The sequence below is a fragment of the Oncorhynchus mykiss genome, chromosome 5 (assembly GCF_013265735.2).
Source record: "Oncorhynchus mykiss isolate Arlee chromosome 5, USDA_OmykA_1.1, whole genome shotgun sequence".
Taxonomy (NCBI): domain Eukaryota; kingdom Metazoa; phylum Chordata; class Actinopteri; order Salmoniformes; family Salmonidae; genus Oncorhynchus; species Oncorhynchus mykiss.
The window spans coordinates 37,670,496-37,697,875 of NC_048569.1; the positions used below are offsets into that span (position 1 = coordinate 37,670,496).

General features: G+C 39.5%; 1 protein-coding gene across 1 annotated transcript in view; it reads left to right on the forward strand.

The window, feature by feature from the left end:
* LOC110523754 (reticulon-4 receptor-like) overlaps positions 1–20,265 on the forward strand; it is a 34,171-nt gene extending 13,906 nt beyond the window's left edge. Inside the window, exon 2 of the mRNA XM_021602728.2 lies at positions 18,062–20,265. Coding sequence (XP_021458403.1) covers positions 18,062–19,452 — 1,391 coding nt within the window. The 3' untranslated portion in view covers positions 19,453–20,265. The remainder of the gene's footprint in view (positions 1–18,061) is intronic.
* Positions 20,266–27,380: the final 7,115 nt, after the last annotated feature.

Sequence of the window (27,380 nt, forward strand, 5' to 3'; positions counted from 1 at the left end):
ATGGCTCCGTCTTTGAAATTGGTTACATTCCTCCGGCCCCACCCCTCGGCTTTTAACCAAAACAGTGGCGGAGTGTTATTGATTGAACTGCAGATTGCCATTTTAAAGCAATCATGAGCTTTTTTAAATAAAGCCAATAACTATTGACTAGGTGTGAAAAAAAAGATACAATAGAAAAGTTATTATAAAAACAATAAAGAACTGGAGCTTGTACGTTATCGTGATTATTGTCCTGGCTGTGCATGTTGACGGTATTCAGGGATTGGAGCACAACCGACAATCATCATAATCAAAACACACACCCCCTCGAGTGCCTTATTGCTGTATTAACAGATTGCACTAATCCATCACACATTATGGGCGCATTGGCATAGTTTGCCTCCTACTTCCATATGAACAGATGGCGCCCATGCTGTTGGTGGACAATGTGAGTACAAGCAAGAAGACTGGAGCCAGAGCTCTTGTGTGGAGATATAATGTCCCATGAAAGTGCTCCTAAATCTTTCAAAGGTAAAAAAAAAAATGATGACCATCCCACTGGTCTCATCATTATATGCTGCAGTCCTTTACAACATATGGAGAGAAGGGAGAAGGGAATGAGAAGCAGATGAGTTAACGAACAGAGCTAAGAACAGTTAACTGTTTCACTGACATGGATCCAGTCAGAGTGCACCAAGCATTGCATACCCACTTACTATGGTAGAAAAGTATCCTTAATTTGATTAACTTAAAAAGAGAATAAAAACAAAGGTTTATAGCGATCAGTTTCACAACATTAAACTTGCACTTTTAAACAAGTGCAATAAAGTGTTGAGTTTCTTTGAATAATAACAAGTGAATACATTAATTCAGCGAGAGAAGTGAGTCTGTGAAAAGCCTGCACACGGACCGTCAGGTTGTGAGATTGTGCTGTATTGAGGCATGAAAAAAAGATGGCGTAGCCTTTCCTGAACAGCCGCATAGGCACGGGTAGGCCCACCTACCCACCCACCCACTGGGGAGCCAGGCCCACCTACCCACCCACCCGCTGGGGAGCCAGGCCCACCTACCCACCCACCCACTGGGGAGCCAGGCCCACCTACCCACCCACCCACTGGGGAGCCAGGCCCACCTACCCACCCACCCGCTGGGGAGCCAGGCCCACCTACCCACCCACCCACTGGGGAGCCAGGCCCACCTACCCACCCACCCTGACAAGGCCCACCCAAGCAAAAAGAAATACCCTCTCTACTTGTCAGTGTTCCAAACGGGACATTATTTGTATTTTTACCTAAACATGCAAACACCATCAGATAGAATTCATAGCAAGCAGTGCACTGGAACGACATTCACTCTCATGGGATTGGTGGCCAAAAATAACTAATTGTAAGCCCCACCCCCAATAAACCACAAATATGACCAATTGAGGCAAATTGTGCTTCTTTGGCTATATGCACCATGCCACTGCCTACTTAATATGTTCATTTAGCAAACAAGACAGCTCATAATCCATTGCCTTTATCACAGTTAACGCACCTACAGTATATTTTAGCTTTAATTAGCTTTAAAAATGCAACATGTTCTCTCAGCCTCATGGCAAAATGTGTAGAATAGCATGAGATTAGCTATAAAACGGCACATTTTCCTCTCTGCCCCATGGCAAAATGTGTGTTTGTTTTAATTTTTTTGGCCTACCCAAATTCCTGCTGGCCCACAAGCCAATGAATCTCTGGCTACGCTACTGCTGGCTATGCTACTGCTCCTGATAATACATTGGTGGCCTAACTGGCTAAACACAATAGAGCAGTAAGGCCACAAATATGGTTCATTCCTACGCCGTGATGATTCGTTAGCACACCAATAAGTTACCCAGGATTTTCATGCAGTGTACTCTATGTTAATGCAAGTATGAAGAAACTACAGAATGTCTAGTGGGAAAAGAAAAGGTTAGTAATCTTTTGCTTTTATCTCCATTAATGTAATAACTTCTACTAGACTTCTCCCCTGGAACTGAATCGGGGCTCCCGTTTCCAACCCTATTCATTTCCCAACCCCATGCAGAAGGAGCCCTACCAGAGAGTTCTGACAGGGCATGTTATAAATAATGCCAGAGCTTTTGTTTTTGAATTTAAAATGAATTTCCCCTTAAAGATACTGCACAAACGCACATCGAATGAGAGACTGGTGGGACATCTCAGGCCTCTCGGGAAGACAGGGAAATTTGGACGACTAGAGAACAGAGGATTCTCAAAAGCGCTCTCTCAAAAGGGAAATTCTGAAGAAGAAGAAAGGTAATAGAATATTGATGCCCCTCTCTTCATGCAGCCCACACTTTTAGCCTGGCTTTAACAAAAGCTGCAACTTACCATGACGGTTTAGAGGACAGAATGGAAACATCTCGAGATTTCAGCTTGCCTTTATAATAGCATAGTTTCAGTGATATCTATCCCTTAAATGCTGGCCGCTATACAGGCCAGGGTTGTGTCCCTGTCTATCATAGCTGTCTAGGTTAGGCTCAGCAGGCCTAGCAGGGACGACAGCGTATTAGGTCTTTGTGATGTCCTCTCTGTGGTCTGATTGAGGGTTTGAATCAAATCAAATTGTATTTCTCACATGCTTCGTAAACAACAAGTGTGGACTAATAGTGAAATGCTTACTTAAGGGCCCTTCCCAACTATGCAGAGAGAAAAATGTAGAAAAATAACACAAGGAATAAATACACAATGAGCAACGATAACTTGGCTATATGCATGGGGTACCAGTACCGAGTCGATGTGCAGAGGTACGAGATAATTGAGGTAGATACTGTATGTACATATATCTAGGAATAAAGTGACTGGGCAACAGGATATATCATAAACAGTAGCAGCAGCGTACAGTGGCAAGGAAAAGTATGTGAACCCATTGGAATTACCTGCATTTCTGCATAAATTGGTCATAAAATTTGATCGGATCTTCATCTAAGTCCAACCAGAAATCCAGGTAATTCCAAAGGGTTCACATACTTTTCCTTGCCACTGTACATCATTTTTCCATTGAGCATGAAAAGCCTGGATGCTCAAGAGTCCTGCTAAAGTGTGTACATGTGTACACCAACCAGCATTGGATTTTCTAACCTTCATCTTCCTCAGTAAAACATTTTCCATATATGAAATACAGCAAGCTGCAGTGAATCACTGTTACTGCCCTCTCCAAAATCACTGCTCTGTAAGATAATTTTTGTGGAATTGTGGATTAGGTCAGATATTATGAGATTTCCTACAAAGCACTCTACTGTATGTTAGCAGGCCCTATGGTAAACGTGATATCATGATAGTGATATCGCTGCTCACTTCTCAGTCAGGAACACTGAGATTGGATGGGGAAGAATTTGAGTTTCCAATGGAGTTCCAATAACTTTTAAAGTTAATTAATTACCTGGTAATCCAATAGACTGTGTTGATTGGGAGGAGCCCAGTATGGAGCACATGGATATGGTCAAGATATATCTGACTGGCAACAAGATCAATTTCACTTTACAGTGGAACTGGCTGCATTCTGCTCCTCTATTTATCCATACTGCCTATAGGACTCAAACCCCATCTTCAGCAAATCCTTTCTCATGGAAGGACAAGTCATCCAAACACAACCAATCTGCTTTGCATGTGGATTAATGCCACACAAAGGAATACATTTCTAAAGAATTTCAAGTCATTGTTTGTTTACTCCTTCCTCCTTTTGGGTTCAGTTTAAAAATAGGCATTCATCTCCTAAATTCTTCTTTTTTTGCAGTTTCCCTTCAGTGTCTTTTAGAAAGGTGCAAAAGCTACAAAGGGTTGATACGAGTTTGGACAGGCATTATCACCTGTAAATGTCAGATGATAGTTTGTAGGATTCATCTGTGTCGTGAGGATTTATTTTCTGGCTTTCCTTTTAGATAGTTATGGACTTTTTGTGTTTTGCTGACTGAGAATTATTTTTGCCGACTAACTGATCTTATTCTGACATCAGCTGTCATTAATGACTGTTTATGTCATGGTTATAACTGTGTTATGTAGGCCATCCTTTGTTGTACAATTCTGTCATCAGTACTCTGCTTGCTTTTTAAGCCTGGTAGTTTCAAGTGGCTTTTTTACTACGAACTCTGTATCTCTTCACACACACTCTTATTTCTCTCTCCATTTTAGTGGGATGACCCATTTGCTCTGCCAAGTGGAGCACAATGGCATTACTAAGTGAGTTTGAACTGCCAGGCAGGTCTGCCAGTGTTGTTTCAGGTCCCACTCACAAATCACTTGAGGAACAAAGACACCAGGTCACCCACAAATGAACAGAATCAAACATTATGATAGTGTAGCTTAATAAAGCAGATAGTGTTATTAATCCAATTTGCCCTTATCCACAGTCAGAAGCTTCTCTGGGGATTTTATTTTCCAAAAGTATTACCTACTCACTTTGATGGTTTCCCATACTATGGTTTAGAACTTCAGCCTCTGTATTTCAGTCTTTGCGAGAGACAGATCAACTGTATTTGAAGAGTTTCATTCCAAAATGATATATATCAGGAGGGGGTAGGGCAGATGATCGATGCTAGGTCAATGTGGGTGGGAATGAGAGAGCGAGCGTGAGAGATGCAAGGTAGAGACGACTTACAAAGGTAAGAAACAGAGGGTGTGAAAGACAAAGAGGGATGGAGAGAAGCAGGGAGAAATGGAGAGTGTGATGCTTATTAAGTTGATTCATTGATACAATTTAAATTCAAGCTGCCAAAGTACATAAAGGATTGTGTACAGACAGACAGCTTATTCATATCTGAAAATAATGCTGTTTGATCAGTATAACTGTACGATCGAACACCGGCATTCCTATTTGTGTGTGCACATGTGACAAAACACACAAGATATTTGAGATATTCAAATAGGCTAAGCCATATAATGCACTGTATGGATGATCTATGGCAGATATGCCAGGTTTTTATGAGGGCCATTAGGATGCAACATCACACAGCCCTTTTTTTCCCCCTGGCTGTCTTTGGCATGTGCTCTCTCCATGGTCTGCTTGCTGTGGCACTTAAATACGTCAGGTTGGATATCCGCTGTCATTTGACAGCCTGGTCACTATGCTAGCCAGTCACACCAGCAGGGAGGCTTGTGCTAACACTAGAGGGCATGCTAATGCTTTTCGCATCATTCGCCCACTCAAGGACCACCACACAGTCATGAACCAAAGCAGTAGCGACACAAAGTGTGACTCCCATACAAATCTAACTCTATTAGTAATGACAACATGTTGCTGAAGGCCCAGCGCAGTCAAAAACATGATTTCCTGCGTATACCTAAAATTCAGAACACCTTCCTAATATTGAGTTGACTGCACTGTGCAAGGCACTTTTGTCTTGCCCATTCACCCTCTGAATGGCACACATACACAATCCATGTGTCAATTGTCTCAAGGCTTAAAAATCCTTCTTTAACCTGTCTCCTCACCTTCATCTACCCCGATTGAAGTGGATTTAACAAGTGACATCAATAAGGGATCATAGCTTTCACCTGGATTCACCTGGTCAGTCTATGTCATGGAAATGTTTTCTATACTCTGGGTCCTGTGTGGCTTAGTTGGTAGAGCATGTGGCTTGCAATGCCATGGTTGTGGGTTTGATTCCCATGGGGGACCAGTATGAAGGAGATGTATGAACTCACTATTGTAAGTTGCTCTGGATAAGAGTGTCTGCAAAATTAGCTAAAATGTATTTCCACACTATGAGGTTGGAATAATACTATGAAATTATGATGATGCCCTTTTACTTTAAGAGCTGTTTGTTTGCCTGAAATTTCAGCCTGTTGTAGTGGGATGGAGTTTTGGCCTGCCTGGTTACATCAATGACCAATAAGAAAGAGAGTTCCGAACCTCTCTGCCAATAACTGCTAGTTTTCAATTTTCCCCTTCCCAGTCAGACCACTCTCAGACAGTCCTAGCTAAATTCTTGCTTGAGAAATTGCTCTTTGCTATGAAGCTATTTTTGTTTCTTTTTGAACAATTTAATTCAAAACAATCACAGTAAGGTTTTGTTACCCAGAAATGATTTGATATTGAGATAAAAAAAAAACTGCTGCATTGGAACGTTAAAGCATTTTGATAGAAAGCTGATGTAACAGGGATTTTTTTCTCCCATTTATGATTATAGGTATATGGGAAGGAGCTGTTGCTGTCACCGTTTGTGTCTACATCGCTTCGCAGTTTCTACTTCAATTGGCATAATTTGCCATGTTGGCCTGTTTCTGTGAAATTACTCAGGTTTGGCAGGGCTTTCATCCTTTGTTACTTCTGAGATGTTCTCTTTTATTGATAAAGATTACAGAGCAGGAACCTGCCTTTCACTGTGGATGGATTGGAAAGGCAAGCTCCACTTTTCTTGTGAAACATTGCTGCATAATGGATGCAATGTGAGACTATTTGCAGTACAGGTGAAGAAGACTGGTGCTGTATAACTCAACCTTTCAGCCTCCATGAAAAAAATATACATTTTGAGCTTTGTTCTATTATCAATGGGAGGATGGTGAGGTGAGAACTGGTTTGGCTTTCAAGCAGACTGACATGGGACCCAATACAATCAAACTCGTTTTGAAGTCTTCATGATATTCATGCTGGAGAGTGTACCCATTGAAAACGTCCAAAATAGGATGAATTCAAGGTGGCTCCTCCTTTTAACAAACAAAATTCCAGGTTGGGCTTACATAATCATAGGCTTAATTCCAAACGTATGAGTATTGGCACAGGAGTCACACATAGAGCCTTCCATATTTCAGAAGAAAGCCAGTGTGCGTGCACTGGCACTGTTGTAAAATATAAGCTGCTACATAAATATTGCTATGGCAAGTTTTAGGCAGCTGATTAATACTGTAGGCACAGTATTAAACTCCCGGAAATGGCCAAAAAGAGTAGAACCAGCTCACCTGTTTTTACACTATAATTTGACTATTAGATGTTCAATGTTGATTTTGGAAGAAATATTTTAAAAGGAATAAAGCAAGAGTTCAATTCCAGTAACAGGGTTGACCTTAAAATGAGGGACAGACGTACATGAATCACAAGAAATAAACAATCATCTTCAGAAAGAACTTTCTCAAAGTCACCTAAATAACTAGGGCTTTACAGTGATGGTGGAAACATGGAGTATTTTGGAGGTTTAATGGGTTAATATCTTCTTAGAGGGGGCATGGAGGGACATGTCAAAATGCTACATTTTTGCACTTTACCAAGTCGGTATTCCTATTGAAAATCAGATTTATTGATTTCTCCAAATCAAATCACATTTTATTTGTCACATGCGCATACGGGTTTACTGTGAAATACTTGCTTACGAGCCCTTCCCATTGATGCAGATTTAAAAAAATACAATAAATAAAAGTAACTCTATAAGAGGAATAAAATGCACAAGAACGAAGCTATATACAGGGAGTACCAGTACCAGATCAAATACGAGGTATTTGAGGTAGATATGTACATAGAGGCAGGGTAAAGTGACTAGGCATCAGAATAAATACGAATAAGAGTAAGAATAAAAAACAGAGTAGCAGCTGCATATGTTGAGTGTGAAAGTGTATGTGTGTGTCTTCAGGAAGTATTCAGGAAGTATTCATACCCTTTAACTTGTTTTGTTGTTACAGACGGAATGAAAAATGTATTAAATAGATTTTCTTTCCAACTACACACTATACCCCATAATGACAAAGTGAAAACATGTTTTTAGAAATGTTAGCAAATGTATAATAAATGAAATCCCACTTGCTGGCCAAGAGATTTGTTCGTGGAGTTTTCATTCACTTCATTTCATTTCATTTCAGTGCACTTATCTTAAGCCATCCCTTTAAATACGGTACACCTTTTAGTTAGAATGTTGTATATCGATCTTGTATAAATGAGGTATAAATATATGCATATTCGTCTCCATTTCAGCACCAATTGGTAGATTGAAAAATCCTCTGATCTTGTCGATTATTTAGGTTTAGGAAAGTATTTATGAACCATAAAAAAACAGGTTTGGAGAGCCTTTATGAACAAATGGAAGAAAACGGTGGTTTGATTCATTCTGAAAGTTGTCACATTTAGTTCTTCAACCCATGGTAATGTTGGAAGACTAGTGTCCATACTGTACAGTGCCTTCAGGAAGTATTCATACCCTTTAACTTATTTCACATTTTGTTGTGTTACAGACTGAATACAATTTTTATTAAATGCATGTTTTTCTCTCATCCATCTACACATAATACCCCTTAATGACAAAGTGAAAACATGTTTTTAGAAATGTTTGCAAATGTATTGAAAATGAAATAAAGATATATATAATTTACATACGTATTCACACCCCTGAGTCAATACATGTTAGAATCCTCTTTGGCTGCGGTGACAGCTGTGAGTCTTTCTGGTTAAGTCTCTAAGAGCTTTGCATACCTGGATTGTACAATATTTCCACTAATTCTTTAAGCTCCATCAAGTTGGTTGTTGATCATCTCCCAGTGTCTGTTGGAAAGCAGACTGAAGCAAGTTTTCCTCTAGGATTTTGCCTGTGCTTAGCTCTATTCCATTTCTTTCTATCCTAAAAAAAAAAACACTGTAGTCCTTCCCGATGACAAGTATACCCATAACTTCATGCAGCCACCACCATGCTGTAAAATATGAAGAGTGGTACTCAGTGATGTGTTGTGTTGGATTTACCCCAAACATAACGCTTTTGTATTCAGGACATGAACATAATATCTTAGCCAAATTGTTTACAGTTTTACTCTAGTGTCTTATTGCAAACAGGATGCATGTTTGCCATATTTTTTTTATTCTGTACAGGATTCCTTATTTTCATTCTGTAATTTAGGTTAGTATTGTGGAGTATTGTTGATCCATCCTCAGTTTTCACAAATCACAGCCATTAAACTATGTAACTGTTTTAATGTCACCGTTGGCCTCATGGGGACATCCCTGAACGGTAATCCCTGAACAGTATTATGTGTGAGGTACAGAGAGGAGGTACAGTAGTCATTCAAAAATCACGTTAAACACTATTATTGCACATAGAGTGAGTCTATTCAACTTATTAACTTATTACATTTTTCATCATGAACTTATTTAGGCTTGCCATAACAAAGTGGTTGAATAGTTATTAACTCAATATATTTCAGCTTTTCATTCGTAATTCATTTGTAAAAATGTCTCTAAATATATTACACTTTGACATTATGGTATTGTGTGTAGGCCAGTGACACAAAATCTCAATTTAACAAAATGTGGAAAAAGTCAAGGGGTATGAATACTTTCTGAAGGCACCGTATGTATGTGTCGGTATGCGTGTGTGTGTTATGTGTGTAGTGTTCGTATGTAGTGTATGTGAATTTGTGTGGGTTTTGTGTGAGAGTGTCAGTGAAGTGTGTGAGTGAGTGTATATATAGTCTTGTGAGTCAGTGCAAGATAGGGTCAATGCAGATAATTCAATGGTTACATGGACTATTTAGCAGTCTTATAGCTATTTAGCAGTCTTATAGCTATTTAGCAGTCTTATAGCTATTTAGCGGTCTTATAGCTATTTAGCGGTCTTATAGCTATTTAGCGGTCTTATAGCTATTTAGCGGTCTTATAGCTATTTAGCGGTCTTATAGCTATTTAGCGGTCTTATAGCTATTTAGCAGTCTTATAGCTATTTAGCGGTCTTATAGCTATTTAGCAGTCTTACACTGTAAAAAAGAAAACACCCATAAATGTAGTTAATAACTAACTTATTAAAAACTGGTTCCGCAGCCATTTTGTTTTGTTTGCTAAACTTTTCATTCCAAGTGTTACCTTTACTACCATAGCCAATATAAATGCACTGACTAACACATTCATAAATGGCAAAAAAGACAGTAACAAAAACAAAAAAACATAAAGAATTAGGTTTTAAAGTGTCTGTCCTATATCTTGGAGACCAGAAAATTCAGGAAATATTTTCATTTTTTTTTGGACACATATTTAACCCCTTATTTTTGTTGCCACAAAACTACCGTGATACTTCCATTCGTTTGTATGGGTTACCTTCAGATGAGTCCCGTCACATTCGTGAGGGTCGTAGAGCAAAACGGAGAACACACTCATGTTCGTTAGTCTCCCCTTTACATAGAGTGACAATGCTCTCATCAAGTCAATGCTCTCATTAAGTTTGTTTGTTTATTTGTCATATGCACATGAAAGTTATGGAGTCACTACATGACCCTTAATGTACAGTATCATGTTCTTTTAACAAAATATATTGTAGCGGTGGCAGTCAATTAGAAGACTTGGAGGAGAGGTTAAAGGTCTAAGTCTAAGGCACTGCATCACAGTGCTTGTGGTACAGACCCGGGTTCAATCCTGGACTGTATCACAAACGGCCTTACTGGGAGTCCCATAGGGTGGTGCACAGTTGGGTTTAGGGGAGGTTTGGCCGAGGGGGGGGCTTTACTTGGCTCATTGCGCTATAGCAATTCCTTGTGGCGGCCCGGGTGCAGTTAACCAGTGTTTCCTCTGACACATTGGTTAAGCGGACGGGTGTTAACCTCTATTGGATCGGTATCCCCCCACGGCACTGTTGAGCTAATGTGAAAAATAAGCCATATCTCAGACTGGCAAATAAAAAATACAATATTTAGAACACAGACACTGGACAGAGATACGGCTTTTCATTTGCAACTCTGCCTAGAAGGCCAGCACCCCGGAGTTGCCTCTTCACTGTTGACGTGCCCGCAAAACTGGGGTTTTGCGGGTACTATTTAATAAAGCTGACAGTTGAGGAATTGTGAGGCGTCTGTTTCTCAAACTAGACACTCTAATGTACTTGTCCTCTTGCTCAGTTGTGCACCGGGGCCTCCCACTCCTCCCACTCCTCTTTCTATTCTGGCTAGAGCCAGTTTGCTGTGTTCTGTGTAGGGAGTAGTACTCAGCGTTGTACGAGATCTTCAGTTTCTTGGCAATTTCCCGCATGGAATAGCCTTCATTTCTAAGAACAAGAATAGACTGACAAGTTTCAGAAGAAAGTGATTTGTTTCTTGCCATTTTGAGCCTGTAATTGGACCCACAAATGCTGATGCTCCAGATACTCAACTAGTCAAAAGATGTCCAGTTTTATAGCTTCTTTAATCCTTAACAACAGTTTTCAGCTGTGCTAACATAATTTCTAAATGGTTTTCAAATTATCAATTAGCCTTTTACAATTATAAACTTGGATTAGCTAACACAAGGTGCCATTGGAACACAGGAGTGATGGTTGCTGATAATGGGCCTCTGTACGCCTATGAAGATATTCCATAAAAAATCTGCCGTTTCCAGCTACGATAGTCATTTACATCATTAACAATGTCTACACTGTATTTCTGATCAATTTGATGTTATTTTAATGGGCAAAAAAGTAGATTTTCTTTCAAAAACAAGAACATTTCTAAGTGATCCCAAACTTTTGAACAGTAGTGAATATTTATAATTATTACAAATACATTTAAATGGGTGTTGTATTTGGAAATATTTGACAAAACATTTCCAAAGACATTTTTTTCAAATATATTGATCAAATATTGATCAATATGTGAAACCATATTCTAAAATACATTATTTCATGTTTTTCAGAATATATTTTGAAATAGGTTTAATTCACTTTCCAATCCATTTCACAAATAGTGTGATATACATTTTTACATACATGTGTGTATATATACAGTACATTTGAAATACATTTCGTAATATGTGTGGGAATGTATTTAACATGTATTAGATACTTTTCATATACAGTATATACATTATTTGGCCAATTGTAAATATTTTACATGTATCCTATATTTTCTTATTAAAAAACTATATTTTATATGTTTTCTTTTCCGTATGAGTACAGCAGTACCAAGGCAGCTCAGACTCTGTCAGTGACAGGCAAGAGGACGGTGGGCTCAGTCTCTCCTTCTCTTCTACTCTGTGACAGCATTAACAGTGGAGGCAGCAGATAGGGGTCCTTACAGCTGTGCAATCCTCCACCATCACGGTTGCCCTCAAACACAGCCTCTTATCAGAACGCTGTCTTCAGCTTGCTCAACACCTCCTACCCCTATATTCAGGGCCAAGTCGAGTGAGGTACACAAACTAATTTCACGTCAGCTTACATTTTGGTTGTTGTTCAGCAAAAGCGAGATAAGAGGATGAGAAAATAAAGGGAACAAGACCAACAGGGATGCCTGGCTAGGCTGGCCAGCAGGGGTGCTGTGCTGTGGAGGGTAGGGAACGGTAGGGCTTAGACTGGACAGCTCACTAAATGAAAAGGTGATGGATCAATAAAGGGCTGTGGCTGAGAATCTCTTATCAGCTGTGCAATGAGAAACTCCAGTGCCTGGCCATGCGATGATCTAGAGGCACCGGGGTTCAGTGGCCTTGTGCCTTATCGCTCCTCGTTACTGCAGAAACCATTTTCCACCACGAGGGCTTAGTGTACCCAGGCACCCCCGAACAGGAGCAGCTAGTCAATAATGCAGGACCTTTTCCTCCGCCATAGGATATTCAGCACAACACATGCCTGGATGAAGAAAACCTTTTAGAACACCGTCAAACTTTAGTTGAGTTTTTTTTGTGATGGGTTGAAGCATCCTATCTCTCTTGCCTCTTGGTGCAAAAAATATATATATGTCTTTGCTTTTTTCTGATGACGTGCACGTCACAGTCAGAGAAACACTTGTCAAACTGTTTCATGACACATTAAAGAGGTTTTTAAAAAGCACCAGTCTGTCATGAATGTAGATGATGCACAAGGATACACCTATTGCTATGCACATATGCACACCGGTGCACTTAATACCTATTCGTTCATTGGGAATAATCTTGCGGTATATTTTTTACAAAAATATCTGCTAGTTGGTTTAACCAGGGACATATTGATTTTGCAATATGCTGCCAGATCTGCAATTACAGTATTAGTTTATATCTGGAATTCATTTATACTGGAATTCATTCTAACTGATTCATTTGATTTAAAAATCTGATTCAAATCTGAAACAAATTATTTTGTTCAAATACCGATGTAGGATCGTAATTTGATCACTCTTTTGTTGCTGAGAATTTTCCTGCACAGAACGAAATGCACATTTATGGTGTATTTTAGGTTTATAATGGTTTCTAAAGTTTTCAGAAAAATATCCATTAATTACATATAATCCACATAAATGTTTGCATTTCCTGTTGCTAGAGGATTCTTTTCCTGCTGTAGCAAATTGGCTCAAATGAAGATCCTTCATCTTTACTGATACAGTTTGCTGGGTTGTGTGGTTTTAACCTGTCGAGTTGACTTCATGGATATTTACTGCAAACACTTCTTCCCGAGCTGACCTCAACGCTCTGCAGTTTTAATAGCTTGTTGTGACTGTCTGTACTGTGGCATCCTGTCTAGCAAGCATCAGCTTTTTCTTCTCGCATTGCTTGGTGCTGAAAGCTATGCTTTTTTCTCCCTCTGAAAGTACCACTGGGATGGCTGCCACATATAATAGCCATAGACTTCCAAGCAGTGCAAAGATTGGTTTTATATGAAAAAGTATGTCATAGTCCGCTGTCTCTTGAGAATTGTGCTGGGAGGAGGCAATCTAATAGAGATCTAGGATCTTAATTTGAGCCAGTTTGCTACAGCAGGAAAATAATCTTGCAGCAAAAAGGAAATGTTAATTATTATGTGGATTATAATTAATAAACATGTTTGCACCTGCAACCTGGGTGATCAAATTAAAATCCTACATCTGTAGCTGTATTTTTATAGGTCCTTTCTCAATGGTGCAAAGTGATTGCAAGATATCTGTACAATGGCTAAGGTTGGATTCCATTGGCTTCCAAATAATGGGGGTCCTGTAAATCTTTACACCCTGTTAAGACATTTGATGATACGTTGCTGTGAATTTACTGTAAACACATTATGAGTTGTTCCACCTTAGAAAGAGGATTTCAACACCCACCATCTTAGATTGTTCTGAAATTGGTTATGTAGTTAGTAACTGATACAATAAGCATTCCTGCAACTTTATTTTTTTGAAAATAATTAAGCTAATTGTTTGCACCCAAATTGGCCATTTTCATTTATCTGACTTTTATTGGCCATTTTAATTTATAGGAATTTATAGGATAATATTCAATAAATATAGTACCCAACATCTGATTTGGACCGAACTTCTTCCTACTAATGAGTAAAACATGGAAAATCTCTAAAATCTCCCCCAAAAAATCTACGGACCCCCTCACCCCACGCCAATCCCACCCCAACAACCAGTATAAGTTTCAAGTCTCTATGTTTGACAAGTAGTATGAAGCTGTAGTTTTGTATTGATTTTCCATACTATGTAATGTATTCCCTGTGAATCTGGTGATGTCCCCCCCCCCCCCCCCCCCCGTTCAGAGAAATGAGTTGTTTACCGTGAAGTAGTGTTTTGACCATTAGATGCTGCTGTTCCTGCTATACCGCCTCACTATTTCATCCACTTCTCTGGTCTCTTGTGTTTATTAAACAGATCACAACATTTCCTTTGCAACTTTGGGAAGAAAACCAATCGATTTGGCTCATGAAGAAAATACATTGTGTGGTCAGCCTCACAATTCAAGTCCTCCGTGAAAGCAATTCAGGTCTTCTCTTACGCTTCATCTGTGTCCAAGAAACGGCCCCTTTGTGTATGGTTTATTCCCTTCACAAAAGGTCTAGATTAGTTACTGTTAGACCATTCCAGTTGAACAAGCAAATGATTAGGCTACAGCAGTTCTAATAGATTCAGTATTATGGTCTTCAATGGTAAAAGTCCCAAACACACACTGTGAAGTGTTTGGTAATGGTATTAGGTTGGGTTGGTTGGTCAATGCCACTAATCACAATACATATAGCGATATTTCCTGATATTTTTGTTGTAGTTGACAAAGTTGCAAAGGAAATGCTGTGATCTATTTAATAAACATAAGAGACGAGCAAAATTGAGACTTCAATGACTAATTTCTCTGAACAGTGGTGGAAAAAAACATCACCAGATCCACAGGGAATGCATTACATAGTTTGACAAAGCCATGCAATATATTGCATTATATTATTGTATTAGTGTTGTCACAACATTTTAGTCCCCTATCCCATTTCTCCATCAACGTTTATGGGCTTGTAGGAAAAGTCTTCATATTATAATTGCACCATAGGGATAGCCCTTTCAGAGAGCTGTCACTTGTGGACTATTTAAGGATTGTTGGGTGGAAGCATTATGTTTCTAAGAGAAGGACAAACTGAATTGCTTTCACAGAGGACTGGCTTGAACTATGAGGATGACCACACTATTTTATCTTTATTTAACTAGGCAAGTCAGTTACGAATAAATTCTTATTTTCAATGACAGCCTAGGAACAGTGGGTTAACTGCCTTGTTCAGGGGTAGAACAACAGATTTTTACATTGACAGCTCAGGGATTCGATCTTTCAACCATTTGGTTATTAGTCCAACGCTTCAACCACTAGGCTACATGCCGCCCTCATGTTTTCATCATGAGCACAATCTATTGGTTTTCTTCCCAAAGTTGCAAAGGAAATGTTGTGATCTATTTAATAAACCCAAGAGACAAGCAAAATGGAGAAAATAGTGAGGCGGTATAGCAGGAACAGCAGCAACTAATGCTCCAAATATGGTACTTCCACACTACTTGATGGTAATCAATGCAAGCGACTTCAATTACTAATTTCTCTGAATAGTGGTGGAAAAAAACATCACCAGATTCACAGGGAATACAGGGAAACTGCTTATACTACATAAACATAAATAATTTATACAGTATACTGGTTGTTGGGATGGGATTGTTGTGTGGAGTGGGGGGTCTGTGGGGGGCTTTAAACCTTTTCTTATTCCTAATGTCTTACTCATTGGTAGGAAAATGTTTTGTCCAGATCGAATTTTGGGTACTACAGAATATTTATTGAATATTGTCTAAATCCTATAAATGACATTTAAAATCGCCAATTTGGGTGCAATCAATATATTAATTTCTCAAAAATCAGGAATGCCAATCTTACCTGTTTCTAACTACAGAAACGATTTCAGAACAATCGGAGATGGTGGTTGTCATGGCTTGCTGAAATGACATGAAATGACTCTTATGTCAATACTTACCTACATCTTTGAGTGCATTGTACAGTTTTAGCTTTCAATTTATGGTCCGAAAATGCACACATTCTGTTTAGTTCTTACAGTGTCCAAATACAGTACTCATTTGGGAACCACCGCTTAGTGCCTGAAATTATGATGGCTTAATTTACATAATAATTAGCCGTGGGGACTTTTACGATAGAGAAAATAATGCTGGAGCTGTGAGCATTTCTTCGGAGAGGTCTAATAGTCCCAAAACTAGCATCTGTGCCAGGGGATTTTTCAATTTAGGTGACTAAGGCCTGCTTCTGAGTCCGGTGGGCAATGCCCACATCCCAGAACATATCGGGCAATGCTAATAATATGACTGTCTAGTTGGAATTGCTCTGATGAAATGACTAGAATACAAATAGATTATATTGTGTGAATTAGCGTTATCTATTGTTTTGTTCACAAGCATCATTCTCTCGCTCTCTCTCTATTCATCTATGTGTCAGTCAGTTGCTGGTTCTTTGGCTTTGGAGTCATGATTTGTCTGTTATTTAAAAGCCATCTGGTTTGAAGATGCTTTGTCTACAAATTATCACTCCTTCTGTTTAAAAAAAAAACTGTGCCCTATTAGACTCCAGTCTCACTGTTGCCGGTCTGACAGCCTTCACAAGCCTCACAAATTCTAAATTGCTCATAGCCATTATTACAACCATTTTATATTCCTCTTGTTTCCATGAATTAACTGCACATATCAACAGGCAAATACCTGTAGTCCATAAAATGTGTTGGTGAAGCACTTAGTAACGCAATGTAAAACCTTTGAGGATAATGGCACGTTTTAAAGGCAATGAAAGCAAATACGTTGGTTCTATAAAATTGGGGTATCCTTTTACGATAAGAGAGACTTACAGTGTAGTAACCGTAGGAGGAAAGCACATCCTGCACTGGAGACGAGTTCTGTCTGATCTCATCTGCAGTAGGCATTCCACAAGGTTACATGTGATGTCAGCACTGGCATGAGAGACCTGTGTCAATTGCCCTTTCAAGCATGCAAATCCACTCTGAGATCTCTAGCACAGGCCGAGTGGCAATTCCCAGGTGTCCTCATATGTGATTAGTTCCATTTGTTCTGTTAGTGTGGAGGATTTTTTGCTCAACCCACCAATGTTTTATTAATTTGTGAAATAGTCCAACCCCCACCCCCACTCTCTCGTTTCCTCCCTCCCTCCATCGTTTTCCTTCCTCTTCCTCTCTCTGGTCTGTGCTTCCAGAAAAGGATTGAAACTGAACTGGTAAAAAGCTAGCCAATTTGAGATAAATCTCCAGCTGGTGTGTAATCCAGCTGCTCTCCACTTTTAGATTAGTAAAGTGTGCTTTACTCATAGGGGGAAATGCAGAGTTTTTGATGTAAATTGACTGAGTGTCATAAGTGCATTATATCCATTTCACTTAATAAATATTGGTTTCTGTGGGGCTGTATAATCCCTTTGGCGTTTGCCCTGATGTCTTTGAATTCCGTTTTTCATTCAAATACATGAAGAAAAGAGAATGTCACCGTTCTTATTCAGTTAGATGTCTGAACAGAGATGAAATGTTATGGCACAGCCAGCGAAAACTAAACCAGGATCTTCTACACTGTTATGACTTGCAAAACTGATTCATTTTAAGGTTTGCAAATATGGCCACGGCCATTTTATGGAAGGTAGTGTGTTGCTGCCTCATTCCATAAAATCATAAAATCTAAAGAACACTACATTTAAATATGTAACATCAAAATATTCTCGCATAAAATTAATTCCACAATTCTACTTGTATTATTTTATTTTCCATTATTTTTAGGTGCTAGCTTTTATAGAAACTGTGAGTAATTTTAAGGGACTGTTTAAATGTGCTACAGTATGCTAAATGATAGCACCTTATTTATTTTGGATTATTTTTTTCTGTGAACTCCAACAAACTCTCATTATCCACTCGTGTCTTTCTCATTTGCAGTTGGCGAACTCTACATTCTGATCCTCTGGCTTCAATTAGTGCCTCCGATAGAGGGTCGAGTGGAGGGCTGCCCAGCGCCATGCATATGCCACAGCGAGCCACGGCCCACCCTGGCCTGCCAGCAGCAGGGCCTCTACTCCATCCCCACAGAGATCCCGGTCCACAGCCAACGAATTTTCCTCCAGAACAACAAGCTAACTGTGGTGCGCTCCACCAGCTTCAGCCCCTGCAGGAACCTTACCGTCCTCTGGCTCTACTCCAACAACATCAGCCACATTGAGGCCGGGGCCTTTTACGGCCTGGAGAGGCTGGAGGAGCTGGACATAGGGGACAATGATTTAAGGATCATCAGCCCCACAGCTTTCAGAGGCCTCTCCAGACTGCACACCCTGCATCTGCACAGGTGTGGCTTGTCTGAGCTGCCTGTGGGTGTGTTTAGGGGACTCTTTTCCCTGCAGCACCTCTATCTCCAGGACAACAGTTTACTAACTCTGCATGACGATACGTTTCTGGACCTGGCTAACCTGACCTACCTGTTCCTCCACAACAACAAGATAAAGACTGTGACGGATCACATGCTGCGCGGCTTGGTAAGCCTGGATCGCTTGCTTCTCCATCAGAATCTAGTGACCTTTGTCCAGCGCAAGGCATTTCATGACCTGCGCAAGCTGACCACTTTGTTTCTGTTCTTCAATAATTTAACAGTGTTGACAGGGGAGACCATGGACCCATTGGTGTCCCTCCAGTACCTGCGTCTGAATGGGAACCAGTGGATCTGTGACTGCCGGGCCAGGACCCTGTGGGACTGGTTCAAGGGCTTCAAAGGGTCTAGCTCAGAGCTTGAGTGCCATGTTCCAGCTAGACTGGCTGGGAAAGACCTGAAACGACTAAAGAACCCTGACCTGGAGGGTTGTTATGAGAGCTCTCAACATACTTGGGTTAGTGTGTTCAGTTCTAAGGCTCGCTCTGGAAAACTCACCACGGAGAGTCCACTTAGGGCTGGTATTCCTAGGTGCTGCCTCTCAGACAACGACAAGTCCTCCATCATCTCCAGTAAGGGTCTTCCAGATCAGTCCTCCTACAACAGCAGACAAATCACCAACAATCCTCTGAAGGAGAAGGAAAACATCTCCAAAACTAAGCTTATGGAAGCTGACCCCAACGAACCCCAGAACAAAGAGAGCCTGAACGATGGGCCAGGAGGAACATTATCTAACAATCTGGACCATTCATCAGAGGATCTAGATCCCTCCAATGACCCTGAAAAAAAGAAAATGTGTACAAAGGAGAACATGTCAGACTCTCTGTGTCTCAAGTCCCACGGATCTACAATCGGAGCATGGAGGCTTATCATTCTTCTTTTGTTTTGGCTATCCTTAGACTTCTGTTAGGAATTACAATCACAGAGGGATAATATGGGCCAGTGTAAGGCCAGTACAGGAGGCCCTGCTAAGTACCAGTGGTGGGAAGGGGGAAATCTTTCATAGATCTAAAGATATGAATCTGAAAAGAGAAATGGAAGCGCTAAAAAAACACACATCAACAAATGGATGCCTTTCTACAGTATGTCAATTCCAAATGTATATATTTAATGGATTTGTGCCCAGTTGATACTGTATGTTTTGCTCAGCTATGAAAATGACTTCTTCAGGGAGGTCCTATCGTCTCTAAGCTTACTCTGCCAATGGTGGTGACTGGTTATTACAAAGACAATGAAACAGTGCTACTGTTTAAAATCCAGAACCTTTCGAGGTTTCCTTCATAACAACCCCAAAGATGTGACAGATCTTACTCCATGTATTTTTGTTAATCCTTTTTTTTTTAGAGTGAAACATTGATTTAAATGCTATTTTTATGTTCATAAGTGTAAACGCACAAATGCTTTGGTCTCGATTCAATCCGTCTCGCCAAAGTTCAGCCTTAGCCAGATTGAGCTGACACATGCAGCGTTTACCGTGAATGCAGTCTCCTCGAACGTAGGAACATTGCCTTTACGTTTCAAACAGGTTGTCATGCTGACATTCAGTACTACAGATTGAACCGAGACCTTGATATTTCTGGGTTTAGTTTTCTTGTCACGCTGTGGTTACAGTTAGCATTCTCAAAAGAGTGCTTTCTTTTCATTCACTCTTCATTCATATGCATTTTATTTTACTTGTGTAAAAGTATAAATATATTACAAATAAAGTATTCTCTTTCTTACATTTGTTATGTTATCTATTCAAGCAAATGAATAATGTATAGTTAATCACCAGCTTGCTTTGTATGAGTAGGAAAAATAGCCTCTGTTCCTGGTTATCAACTCCACAGAAGGGAAAGCATTGTCAATAGTGATTGTCTTGTCTCTGGCAGCTTAGTAACGTAATAACATTTTATATTTGGATAAATACAATGTTTAACCTCCTGAGAAACCAACATTTTTTTCTTGATTACGCTGGAATGTATCATGAAGATGTAATTATTGCGAAACCCAAGAGTGGAGACCTGCTGAAAACAACATTGAAACAGACATAAATCAATGCGGGGTTGCCGATGCACCGGCACGCTGTGAATTCAAGGCCAATCTCAAGGATATTGGAAATACATTAAGTGTAATAATGCTTTCCTACCACTGAATATCTAATAGGTCATAGAAGGGTGTGACTGACTCCTTTCATTTAAATGAAAAGACTTTCAAATTCATATTGTTCGTCCAATTGTTGCGGGATTTCAAACTAATTGAATTGAATCCCACCACTCCCAGTAGTACTAGCCAATATACAGTGCATTCGGAAAGTATTCAGACCCTTTTTACGTTACAGACTTATTCTAAATGTAACGATGTTCGTCTGAAGAAGGTATGGACCAAAGCGCAGCGTGGTAAGTGTTCATGTTATTTTTATTTTAACTGAACACAAAACAAAATAACAAAGAGAATGAACGAAAACGTAAACAAGGTGCAGAAACACAAAACAGAAAACAATTACCCACAAATCATAGTGGGAAAACAGGCTGCCTAAGTATGGTTCCCAATCAGAGACAACGATAAACAACTGCCTCTGATTGGGAACCATACCAGGCCAAACACAGAAATACAAAAACATAGAACAACACATAGAATGCCCACCCCAACTCACGCCCTGACCAAATTAAAATAGGGACATAAAAAGGAACTAAGGTCAGGACGTGACAGTAAAATTGATTTTTTTTTTACACACAATACACCATAATGACACACCGAAAACAGGTTTTTCAATTTTTTTTGCTAATTTATAAAATTTAAAAACAGAAATACCTTATTTACATAAGTATGACACTCAGAATTGAGCTCAGGTAAATCCTGTCACCAATTAAATTGATTGGACATGATTTGGAAAGGCACACACCTGTCTATATAAGGTCCCACAGTTGACAGTGCATGTCAGAGCAAAAACCAAGCCATGAGGTAGAAGGAATTGTCCATAGAGCTCTGAGACAGGATTGTGTCAAGGCACAGATCTGGGGAAGGGTACCAAAAAAATTCTGCAGCATTGAAGGTCCCCAAGTACACCGTGGCCTCCATCATTCTTAAATGGAAGAAGTTTGGAACCGCCAAGACTCTTCTTAGAGCTGGCAGCCAGGCAAAACTGAGCAATCTGAGGGAGAAGGGCCTTGGTCAGGGAGGTGACTAAGAACCCGATGGTCACTCTGACAGAGCCCCAGAGTTCCTCTGCAGAGATGGGAGAACCTTCCAGAAGGACAACCATCTCTGCAGTACTCCACCAATCAGGCCTATATGGTAGAGTGGCCAGACAGAAGCCACTCATCAGAAAAGGGCACATGAAAGACAGCTTGGAGTTTGCCGAAAATTCATCTAAAAGAATCTCAGACCATGAGAAACAAGATTGCCAAGCGTCACGTCTGGAAGGAACCTGACACCATCTCTACAGTTAAGTATGGTGGTGGAAGCATCATGCTGTGGGGACGTTTTTCAGTGGCAGGGACTGGGAGACTAGTCAGGATCGAGAGAAAGATGAACAGAGCAAAGCACAGAGATCCTTGATGAAACCTGCTCCAGAATGCTCAGGACTTCAGAATGGCGTGAAGGTTCACCTTCTAACAGGACAATGCAGGATGGGCTTCAAGACAGGTCTCTGAATGTCCTTGAGTGGCCCAGCCCAAGCCCGGACTTGAACCCGATCGAACATCTCTGGAGAGACCTGAAAATAGCTGTGAAGCGATGCTCCACATCCAACCTGACAGAGCCTGAGAGGATCTGATGAGAGAATGGGAGAAACTCTCTAAATACAGGTGTGCCAAGCTTTTAGCGACATACCCAAAGGTGCTTCAACAAAGTACTGAGTAAAGGATCTAAATACTTACAGTACCAGTCAAGTTATAGAATAACACTGAAGACATACAAAATACATACAAAATATACAAAATATGAAATAACACATATGGAATCATGTAGTAACCAAAAAAAGTGTTTAACAAATCAAAATGTATTTTAAATTTGACATTTTTTGAAGTAGCCACCCTTTGCCTTAATGACAGCTTTGCACACTCTTGGCATTCTCTCAACCAGCTTCATGAGTAAGAAGATAGCCCTATTTGGTAAAAGACCAAATCCATATCATTGCAAGAACATCTCAAATAAGCTTTAAGTCGTGAATGTCAGTCAATCCGGAAAACTTCAAGAAGTTTATTCAAGTGCAGTCGCAAAAAACATAAAGCGCTATGATGAAACTGGCTCTCATGAGGAGCACCACAGGAAAGGAAGACCGAGAGTTACTTCTGCTGCAGAGGATAAGTTCATCAGAGTTAACTTCACCTCAGATTGCAGGCCAAATAAATGCTTCACGGAGTTCAAGTAACAGACACATCTCAACATCAACTGTTCAGAGGAGACTGCATGAATTATTCCTTCATTGTTGAATTGCTGCAAAGAAACCACTACTAAAAAACACGAATAAGAAGAAGAGACTTTCTTGGGCCAAGGAACACGAGCAATGGACATTAGACCAGTGGAAATATGTCCTTTGGTCTGATGACTCGAAATTTGAGATTTTTGGTTACAACTACCGTGTCTTTGTGAGATGCAGAGTAGGTGAACGGATGATCTGTGCATTTGTGGTTCCCAGCATAAAGCATGGAGGAGGAGGTGTGACGGTGTGGGGGTTCTTTGCTGGTGACACTGTCTGTGATTAATTTAGAATTCAAGGCACACTTAACCAACATGGCTACCACAACATTCTGCAGCGATATGCCATCCCATCTGGTTTTCTTAGTGGGATTATCATTTTTTTTTCAACAGGACAATGACCCAACACACCTCTAGGCTGTGTAAGGGCTATTTGGCCAAGAAGGAGAGTGATTGAGTGTTGCATCAGATGACCTGGCCTCCACAATCACCCAACCTCAACCTAATTGAGATGGTTTGGGACGAGTTGGACCACAGAGTGAAGGAAAAGCAGGCAACACGTGCTCAGCATATGTGGGAACTCATTCAAGACTGTAGGAAAAGCATTCCTCATGAAGCAGATTGAGAGAATGCCAAGAGTGTGCAAAGCTGTCATCAAGGCAAGGTTGTCTACTTTGAAGAATCTCAAATATAAAATGTATTTTGATTTGTTTAACACTTTTTTTGGTAATGATTCCATATGTGTTATTTCATAGTTTTGACGTCTTCATTATTATTCTACAATGTAGAAAATGGTGTCAAAACTTTGGACTGGTACTGTATGTAAATTAAATATTTCCTAATTTTAATTATTTTGTTTTAGCAAAAAAAATCTTAAAACCTGTTTTTGCTTCGTCATTGTGGGGTATTTTGTGAAGATTGTTGAGGGGAAAAAAACTATTAAATACATTTTAGAATAAGGCTGAAATGTAACAAAATATGGAAAAAGTCAAGGGGTCTGAATACTTTCCAAATGTACTGTAAAAGCAATAACAATACTTTGTAAAGAAAATATGAATGAAATAATGGCAATAGAATCACTTCAATAGTGAAAATTCTCATTTACATTCTGCTGTTTTACTGAAGGAATTTGTTGCAGTCCTCTTTTGACAGTTTCTAGGCAGCATTGAACCTATGGGACTTTGCATTATATGCTTAAGGCATCTGTCAGCCCATTTCAACGAAAGGCAGTAATGTAATGGGAAATGTGCCTCCTGCACAGAGTTCCTTTCCAAATAGTATCATCCAAACTATCATTGACTTAACTTTCAGGGGAATATGGTCTTTTAGATTCCTCCACACATGTATTGGCATAATGTACAGTAGGTAAAATAGTTAAATAGGTGCAAATCATTGTTTTGGAGAAATATCTATATTTTTAAAGACAATAGTTTTTCCAGACAATCATACAGTCATTCAAGGTTAACTTTCTAATAGGAATATTTAATAAATTCAATATTTAACCAGAAACAATATTTCCACTGGACCTCATGGACTAAACTTTTTGAGTGAAAGGGTTGTTAATACTTGTATAACGAGCACTAGTACTTTTATCTCAGCATTTAAACATAGATCCCATTTGTATTCCATAGGCAATTTCCATAACACATGAATCATTCAGGAACACAAACATGCTCAGGATCGATACTGTAAGGGCCCAAGGCAACATCACAGGACCCCATCACAGGCGCTTGGGTTTTATTGGCATTACTCAAAAGAGACCTGCTCGATAGTTTGCGGATGCCAACTCCTGATAAATTACAGCACTTCTCTTCTGTTCCACTTGGACTTTTTGTTTCGATAAATACCTTTGATTGTTCTTGAGTCACTGACAGTAGCTAGATATGAATGGTGGCAAATAGGAACGATTGATTACCGCAGCTCATCTATCTTGGTCAAGTAAAATTAGTGTTTCACACACAGAGATGTGAAACATAGTTCATAATTTTCAATTGGCCCCTAAGACCCTCACAAACTTCTGCAGATGCACCATTGAGAGCATCCTGTCGGAAATGTAATTAGCATAACAAAAACAATCTCCATAAAAATCTATCAGTTTAAGCGAGATATATCTGTTCTTTGCATTGATTGCGTGTCTATCCACTGCATCCCCCGATGTTGTACTTCCACGTCTGCAGTGAACGGTGATAGAGCTAGAGCAGTATTTGTCAGATCATGAGACATCCCAAAAATTGGTTTTCTCACAAAATTGTCTGTAGCGTCCGAATGGTTTGGCCTACATTATGACCCCTCTATCGTAAGGTGACACTCTAACGAACACATACATGTCAGTTGTTTTGCTCTCGTCTGAAGGTCCCCCGGTACCAGTTGAAAAAAATGTATGGATGTAAGTATGGAGACTGTTTAGTGCCAATATAAAGGGTTAAATAGGTGTAAAAACAATGAATGAAAATGTTTCCAGATCTTTCTTATATCTCTCAAATATAGGACACACACTTCAGAACAAACTTCCTTTTTATTTTATTTTTGGGACTTATGTTCCATGTAGTGAATCCGTTATTCAATGCGTTTGTATAGGCCAAATAAAAGATTTCAACATAATGATTTTCAAATATATTTTTTGATACTATCAAATAGCTAAATGATATGACCTTCTTAAAACAAATCCACGGCATGGCTACGGCATCTCAAAATGGACAAACAGTACTGTTAATGATTTTTCTATTTTTTCAAGGGAGTATGCGGGCACACTCGTTCGGTTCGGCTGGCTGGGCGCCAGCCGAACTGAAGCATGCTGACGCCTTTAGACTGTACAGGCCCTCATTTGCTCCAGGGGCGCCATACTACTCTGGCTGACCCTGTAAAACAACACATTTCACTGCACCTATCTGGTGTATGTGACAATAAAACACATCATTTTATTATTATCCTTATTATTACTACTGTGAATGATGGGATTAAATAAAATGTGTTTGAAATCTAGCAACAATTGGACTAACAATACGAATTTGAAAGTCTTTCGGGCTTCTAATTACTCATTCGTTCCCTCATTCATTCAACAAGACAAACTTCAAAACCGGTTATCAGTTCAAAGCAAAAAGCAAAAACAATCATATATAATGTATGAATAAATAATATACTCATATAGGGCCCGATTCAGACTTCGCACATTTACGCCTTTCTTATGCACGCCTTACTTGCTCGCGGTTAATAAATGTAATTCAACCACTGAACACCCTCCCACTTGCTGGCCAACAGATTTCTCGTGGAGTTTTCATTCAATAGGGTTTTCTGAACATTTATCTAATTGTGTGTACCTTTAATTAGACTTTTCTCGAGAGACACTAGAATATATGGAGAGAACAGTTAGAGGTCAAGGAAAGAAAGCCATGTAGACCTAAGTACACACATATTCGTCGACTTTCAGCAACAATTGGTTGATTTAAAAATACTCTGATCTTTTATATTATGTAGGGTCATTCATGAATAATACAAAAAAATATTTTGGAGAGCCTTCACGCTCAAAATATATTGGTGAATTAAAAAACAATACAGTGGTTTCATCCTGAAAGATGACATATTCAATTGTTCAAACCATAAAATATTGTAAGGTGGGAAAAGTGTACATTAGGGGTTCAACAGTAGTCCTATAAATCTACCCAAATAATCCTCACTAATCATGGAACTGTGATGACAACGGTCCAGTCGTCATGAACCATGCGTCAGGCTCCAGGTTTACACTGATACCTATGGTCTACGTTCCATAATGATTCAAATAGGCTACATGTCCCAAATGATTACACAACTTATAATAAGTTAGCTTAATATGATCGACTATTGCTAGCAATCCTCAGGAACAACCACGCAAACATGACAGAGGAAAGAAAGGTAAACCAACTATGTAATGGAATGATGCAAAATGTAAGAAAACTGACACTAATGTGACAGTGATAAATGTATGTGGGTACAATTGACGGTGGCTACTGATAGTGGCTAATATTTAACATGATACAAATTGTAAAAAAGTACAGCGAAAGTCAGAGCACAATTTTTTGATTGGTTTTATTAGGATCCCCATTAGCCAATGCCAACGTCTACAGCTTAGACTTTACAATTTACATACATTTAAAAACCTTAATATAGACATGACATGATTAAATAAAAAAAAAACTACAACTAAAGACACACAAATTTACACAAATTTAATAAAAGAAACAACACAACCAAAGAACAATAATATGTGGGTATGTAGAGTGTGTATTAGAGATTGTGCGGGAGAGGCGATGTGCCATGAGGTGTTGCTTTATTTGTTTTTTGAAACCAGGTTTGCTGTTCCAATTTGTTCCTGACCTGGGTACTGTGCAAAGACCCTTGGCGTCATGTCTGTGGTGTAAGTTTGTGTGTCAGTGATGTGAGTAAGTTGACTATGCAAACAAT